This window comes from Lucilia cuprina, chromosome 6 (genome assembly GCF_022045245.1).
Source record: "Lucilia cuprina isolate Lc7/37 chromosome 6, ASM2204524v1, whole genome shotgun sequence".
Taxonomy (NCBI): domain Eukaryota; kingdom Metazoa; phylum Arthropoda; class Insecta; order Diptera; family Calliphoridae; genus Lucilia; species Lucilia cuprina.
This window is the reverse complement of record NC_060954.1, coordinates 49,358,725-49,365,665: the sequence shown is the minus strand read 5'-3', so window position 1 is coordinate 49,365,665 and position 6,941 is coordinate 49,358,725. Positions and strand designations below refer to the sequence as shown.

Below are 6,941 nucleotides of genomic sequence, written 5' to 3'. Positions count from 1 at the left end.
TTTATTTAGCGATTTTCATACATGGTTGAGTGTATTCTTAACTTATCACAGTGGGTCTCTGACTACTGAAATAAAGTCTTGTCAATTAATATGATCCGCGTTTCGGACTATCAAGTACGTCCCTTCTAGGTGCTGTTGCCAAAACAACAGAGCCGTAGTAGTGTGGTTGGGCGACATTATGTCGGGGTTTGAATGAGCTTGCTTATGACACCTGTCTTTTATCAACGTGACTACTATGGCAAGAAATTAGAAAGCTCGAGTACTTGAGCACAGTGCTTATCCATGTACAAAATTGCAACCTGCGTGTAAGAAACACAAAGGGGCAGTGGTGAGTTTTTTACTTTTTACTCACCTAGTAGATGATAAAGACCACCGTGAAATAAGGCAAGACAGGTGTTCACATAAAGCACTCCGACATTCATACACTTCTTACGAAGAAGAAGGATATAAAAAGGGATTTTAATATTATTGTAAAATATTTAAAAAAATATTAAAATTTGGAAATAGGCTAGAGTCTAGACAATAAACTGCACTGTAGACTAGATTATAGAGAAGACTATAGACTAGATTAAAGACAATACTATAGAATAGACTAAACCATAAACTAGACATACAACTAGATAATAGCCTAAACTATAGACTAGACTAAAGACTAGGCTTTAAACTCAACTATATGCTAGATTATTTCAACTAGAATTTTGAAAACTTAATGAAATTTTTACTCGAGGATAATTAAATAATTTTAACAAAAAATTTAATTTCAATTTATATGTTTTTTAATTTTTATTAATTAAATTTTTTTTATGTTATTTAGGGAAATAATAATAAAAAAAGGGAAACTCAAATCATTAATTCAATACTTTACTTATTGTACATAATGTACACATGTGTACTGTTTACAAACTACTTGTTTTCTTCATTACTAGCATCAGCCTGGACGGCAGCAACAGTTTCCGGATTACTACCGCTTCGTAGACCTCTTATACTTATATCATATACCACTTCTTCGATTTTTTTCACATCATATTTGAGAGCATCGAAACGTTTTCGTAGACCATCATTCTTTAAGTTCAATAAACGATATCCAGAATTTAAATCGGCCATAAAGCGCGATATATTCAATGGACGATCATAGTCACCCATTGTTACGGAATTGGTAGCAAATCGTGATAGTTCCGATGCCATTTGTAGTATACCCATTAGATAATCTTCAATGTCTAAATGGAAACCATCAGCATGATTGGTTTTTACTAGAATGAAAGGGAATGAAGATATATGTTTAATGCAATTACCGATTCTAAAGATTATTAAATACTAGCTATACCCGGCAAGATAACGAAAAATCCACTTACTAATTTTGAAGATTTTAACTGTAATAGTTTTGGGACAATTCAATAATTTTTCCCTGTGATTATTCTCTGTATGATGAATGTAAAAGTTCAAATTTGCAGATTTTAGCTCTAATAGTTTCTCAGGTATACAAATTTTTCTATTTAACTCATATGGGGGCTCCAAGCCGCCCGATAAGTGTAACTTTGTGCAACATTTGTGGCCACAGCGCTCTGAATATTGAGCACGTGTGTTAAAGCAAACATAATTGGCGGAAAGAGATATTTGATGATCCGAAGAGATATAGTATTGCAATAATCAACATTGAACTGATTATTCGGTAAAATATCTATGATCCTAGCATGACCTATGGAACATTGTTTTCACTTGCCAGTTACACTCAATCTGGCCGCAGTTGTCACAGCCAATTGCCTGGCTAGAGGGCGACCGAGAGCCAGTTGAGCAAAGTGAACAATGCATTTGAAGAAGTTGTTTTGAGAGCGCCAGTGATAATGAGCGCAGTAGATCTCATGACTTTTTTCATTTGTAGCCTATTCAAGCGCCTGATACCAGACAACAACTCCATATAACATAATTTAACATTTCTTTCATTTATGTCCCAGCATGTTCCTATGACCTTCCTACAAACATATAGTGCCGTAATGGCTTTAGATGCTCTAGAGGGATCCAGATATTTAGCGCTGTTCGAAAGTTTTAATAAATCGATGTTTAAGCAAGGATGAGGAAATAAAGGAATCTTCTATTTACAAGAGAATAGCACAAGTTCCATTTTACTAGGATTTACACTAAGACCACATTCAACACTCCACGAGCTGATGATCTCTAGTTCTAATTCTAGCCTTTGAGATATGGTTTCAAGATGATCGCCTGATACCGCTACGTCATCAGCATAGGCGACTGTTTTATAGCCAAGAGAGTAAAGTTTTACAAGAATATCACTTATGGCTATGTTCCATAAGAGTGGTGATAGTACTCCTCCTTGTGGAGTGCCTCTTAATGCTTTTTTAGAGGTTACAATATCTCTTAGGACGGACACAATGATCCTATTTGAGAGAAGATTCTCGACAAAGCTTACTAAGATCTGCCAAGCCCACCCCGAGATAGCGATTGGCAGATAGAAGCAGGCTTGACGTTATTAAAAGCTCCTTCTATATCAAATGTAATTGACCAACGAGTGTATGAAGAGCCGTCTCAATAGATTTGCCCTTTAAGATACTAATATATTTACATATCTAACTTTTGTAATGTAGTTTTTATGCCGAAATTTTATATCCAATACTTACAGCCCAACATTTCAGCCACAGTTTCTCGTGTTACCAAAAAGCCGGCTTCCAAGTAAACAACCATGGCGCTGAGAAATACCAAACGCTGAGTAATAAAAGTCCAGTGATCCGAATAGCTAAAATAAATAACAAAGAATTAAAAAAACACCTACACTCCAGTTATTATTACTGACTCACCGATAATACTGTCCCACGGGTATAATTTCCGCCAAATTCTTGTAGCTTTCGGCACACAAAGAAATTTGTTTGCGGGCCTGCATACAGGCATGATCAACTAGGTTTTTTAATAACAAATTATATCTTTTTTTATTAATACAATCATTGTAATATTAATTAACATAATATTAACTTACTTTTAGTTAAATCACTGTGTATGATTTGCAATTGAATGGTAGCTTCCTTGGCCAAATGTTCAATTTCTCTTACCACCACGCGAATTTTCTGTGGAGAAAGTTTTAATGTTCTACTTTTATGTTTGTTATTCTATATATTTACTTACTTCACGTATTTCCTGTTCATTATCAATATATTTTTGATAATTTTCAAAAATGTTTAAATTAATAAAATTACTCATTTTTGTGTAAAATTTTTCTTGTTTTCGTCTGAATATTTTATGACGATTTTGTTATTTTTTGTTTTGATTTTTACCCAGCAAGGCTTTTCAAACTGTAATTTTTTAAATTACAGTTTGAAGTTCATTGTAAAGTGGTTAAAAATTTTGAATTTTTGCTTAGGCTCAGCAAAAATTTCCAATAAAATTGAAAATTCATATTTTTTATATGAACTTAGCAAAGCTACTTAGAGGCGGGGTTGCTCAGCAAAATTGTCCGGTAAGAATTATACGCGTTTGTGTGTCGATTCGGGAAAATTTTGCTGAGGTCGATTGGCTCAGCAAAAAATTTTCAATTCAATAGGGAAATGACGGCCGAGGCGGGAAATTGATTGTATTTATTCTCATTTAAAGTTTTGAAAAGTTGAAAAAAGTCGAAAATAGTCAAAAAGTCGAAAATAATCGAAAAGTCGGAAAAAATTGGAAAAAGTCGAAAATAATCAAAAAGTCGTAAAACGTTGAAAAAAATTCAACTATTTATAAAATACTAAAAGTCAAAAATTCGAAAAACATCGGAAAAAGTCGAAAAAAATCGAAAAAATTGGAAAAACTCGAAAATCGGAAAAAGTCGAAAATTCGAAAAACGTCAAAAAATCGACTATTTATAAAATACTAATACTTTTAATTAAATTAAAAATTCGAAAATCATCAGAGAAAATCGAAAATAGTCTAAAAAAGTCGAAAATAATCAAAAAGTCGGAAAAAATTGGGAAAATTGAAAATAATCGAAAAGTCGCAAAAAGTTGGAAAAAGTCGAAATTACGACTATTTATAAAATACTAAAAGTCGACTTTAAATTAAATAAAAAAAATCAAAAATCGTCGGAGAAAATCGAATATAGTCTAAAAAGTCGAAAATAGTCGTAAAGTCGGAAAAAGTCGCAAATAGTCAAAAAGTCGGAAAAATTAAAAAAGTCGAAAATTCGAATATTTATAAAATACTAAAAGTCGACTTTTAATTAAATGAAAAAAGACGAAAATAGTCGCCTATTTATAAAATACTAAAAGCCAAAAAATCGACTTTTCATAATATGCAAAAAGTCGACTTTTCGTTTCAACTATAGAACCTTAACTCTTAATTTATTAATAAATTATTAATCAAATATTTATAATTATAACTATTTGATTAATAACAAAGTTTTGCGGCCACTGCTATAATACTATTTGAAATAACAATACTAACACATTTTCCATCTCTGATCATCACCCAACAGAGAAAAAGAGTTTGACAACAATTAAAATTCATTCCACTTGTTAAAGAAAAATCAGTCACACAAATTCAATTAAAAAAGTAACAAAATAAACGAAATAAATAAAGCGAATCATAATACTAAATAATAAAATAAACAAATCTCTAACAGATAAAACATTTAACAAATAAAAACATGTCTTACGGTGTAAGTTTTAAGTTAAAAACTAATTGCGTAAATTTTATCAACGTAGATAGAGGAAATGGATTAATTTATTTAATATCTAAATTCTTTTTATCTTGCCCCCAACAATAGGGCGGTTACAATCCCTACGAACAAGGTGGCTATGGGCAAGGTTATTCCGCTCCACCCGGTGCTTATCCACCACAAAATGCACAAATTGCTCCAGAAGTTCAACAATGGTTTAATATGGTAGATCAAGATCGTTCTGGAAAAATTAATGCCAATGAATTAAAGGCAGCATTGACTAATGGTCGTGGACAGAATTTTTCCGATACGGCTTGCAAATTGATGATTAGTAAGTATTTATTCTAATTCTGCTAATATTTACGTTTGTTTTGCAAAACTATGTATTATTTGTTGTTGTCTCTCTGACGTCACTAAATAAAAAATGACGTGTAAGAGAGTGTAAAATTGAGAGCAAATAATTCATTTCCCTGCAAACATTTTCAATTAAATTAACTGTTAAAATATTCAGAATTGCTTTAAGTGTACTGAATTGTCTAGACTAATCTATAGGCCTCACTATATACTAAACTATGAACTAGACTTGACTATAGACTAAACATAACTATAGACACGTTCCCACGACAATTGGATCTTCGCTCCGAAACGACTCGAGTCATACTCGGCCAAAGATTGTCCACCCAGCGACAGCTGTATCAACCGAAAGTTTTTTTATCCAGGAAAGAACTTTCAGCCACAGTCGAGCTGTTACAACAACATAGACTAGTTCGTAGAATGAACTGAAGACTAGATTACGAGATATATACTAGTTTATATACTAGACTATCGACACAATAACGATATTTAACAATTTTGATTGGTACAAAATAAACTATTTTAAATATTCCTTACTCCTTTCCAGGTATGTTTGATAATGATGCTAGCGGAACGATTGATATTTATGAATTCGAAAAATTATTCCAATACATCAATCAATGGCTTCAGGTCTTTAAGAACTATGATCGTGATGGTTCCGGACATATAGATGAAAACGAATTGACACAAGGTAATAACATTAATAAATCACACTTAATGCATATAAAACAAATCTAACTTTTAATTTTCGTTTTTTTTTTTCCAACAGCCCTTACTCAAATGGGTTTCCGTTTTTCACCTGAATTCATACAGTTTTTAGTGAAAAAGAATGATCCACAAAATCAAAAAGAAATTTCTGTTGATCAATTTATTGTTTTATGTGTACAAATACAACGTTTTACTGAAGCCTTCAGACAACGAGATACCCAACAGAATGGTGTCATTACAATTGGTTTTGAAGATTTTCTAACTGTTGCTTTGGGTTGTTCCGTGTGAAAGTAATTTATTTATTTATGAAACATTTTTATTTTGTTAATCCATATTTATATAAAATCGCAGTTATTTAGTTTTGAAACTAAAATATTCATTTGCTTAGCTTAATGGTAAACTGTTAAATTGCATAAAACTCGTAACTACATGAAACTCACTTGAATAGCACTTGATGTAAATCTCTTAAATTATGAACAATATATGTATAGAATAATACAAAGGATATGTTTCTGAAATATTTTTATAACTTCTACAATTCACGCTATTTTTTTAATAAAATTTTACAATTGTTTCTAGTACAAACACATTAATAAAATGCTGTATATTATTAAATTTTAAATGAATTTGTTTAAATTTTTGAAGAGCAAAAGTGATTTTGTAAGTATTGCGTTTATTATATTTAAACTATTTCTAGACTCTAGTCTAGATGGTAGTCAATAAATTAGATTATACACTTTAGACTTGTTAATAATCTAGTCTATAGTCCAGGGCTATAGATTCAAAAGTCCAGACTATAGACTATTCTATAGTCCAGAATATATAGACTTATACACTTTAGACTTGATAATAATATAGATTATATGCTAGTCTATAGTCTGGGGCTATAGAATCGACCAGATAACAGTCTACATATTACACGAAACCATGATCAAGACTATAGATTACTTTACAGCCAATACCATAGTGCATACTACAGACTATTATATAGTCCAAACTTTAGCCTATTCTATAGTCCAGGCTATAGAATATTTTATAGTCCAGACTATAGACTATTCTATAGGTCAGACTATAGACTAAATATAGTCCAGATTATGGAATATTCTATAGTCCAAATTATAGACTATTCTATAGTCCAGACTATAGTCCAGACTATAGACTATTCTATAGTCCAGACTATAGACTATTCTATAGTCCAGACTATAGACTATTCTATAGTCCAGACTATAGACTATTCTAT

General features: G+C 31.5%; 2 protein-coding genes across 2 annotated transcripts; one reads left to right on the top strand and one right to left on the bottom strand.

Annotated features, from left to right (window-relative positions):
• Window positions 1–758: 758 nt before the first annotated feature.
• On the bottom strand, window positions 759–3,292 carry LOC111680054 (translin). Its single transcript, XM_023441667.2, has 5 exons — window positions 3,133–3,292; window positions 2,987–3,074; window positions 2,811–2,907; window positions 2,634–2,749; window positions 759–1,250 (listed from the first exon to the last, which is right to left on the bottom strand). The coding sequence occupies exons 1-5, from the start codon at window positions 3,205–3,207 to the stop codon at window positions 904–906; spliced, it is 723 nt and encodes a 240-aa protein (XP_023297435.2). The 5' UTR covers window positions 3,208–3,292; the 3' UTR covers window positions 759–903.
• A 1,155-nt stretch (window positions 3,293–4,447) lies between these two features.
• LOC111680052 (peflin) lies at window positions 4,448–6,323 on the top strand. The gene is made up of 4 exons (XM_023441665.2): window positions 4,448–4,639; window positions 4,748–4,970; window positions 5,541–5,684; window positions 5,763–6,323. The coding sequence occupies exons 1-4, from the start codon at window positions 4,628–4,630 to the stop codon at window positions 5,987–5,989; spliced, it is 606 nt and encodes a 201-aa protein (XP_023297433.1). The 5' UTR covers window positions 4,448–4,627; the 3' UTR covers window positions 5,990–6,323.
• Window positions 6,324–6,941: the final 618 nt, after the last annotated feature.

What these genes read in the sequence shown, in the direction of transcription:
- LOC111680054 (XM_023441667.2), bottom strand. Translation starts at nt 3,207, where the DNA reads ATGAGTAATTTTATTAATTTAAACATTTTTGAAAATTATCAAAAATAT. An exon ending in ACACAGTGATTTAACTAAAA is followed by an intron (nt 2,908 to 2,986) that starts GTAAGTTAATAT and finishes TAAAAAACCTAG; the next exon opens with TTGATCATGCCTGTATGCAG. An exon ending in TGTGGCTGAAATGTTGGGCT is followed by an intron (nt 1,251 to 2,633) that starts GTAAGTATTGGA and finishes CTTTCATTCTAG; the next exon opens with TAAAAACCAATCATGCTGAT.
- LOC111680052 (XM_023441665.2), top strand. An exon ending in GGCTTGCAAATTGATGATTA is followed by an intron (nt 4,971 to 5,540) that starts GTAAGTATTTAT and finishes ACTCCTTTCCAG; the next exon opens with GTATGTTTGATAATGATGCT. An exon ending in TGAAAACGAATTGACACAAG is followed by an intron (nt 5,685 to 5,762) that starts GTAATAACATTA and finishes TTTTTCCAACAG; the next exon opens with CCCTTACTCAAATGGGTTTC.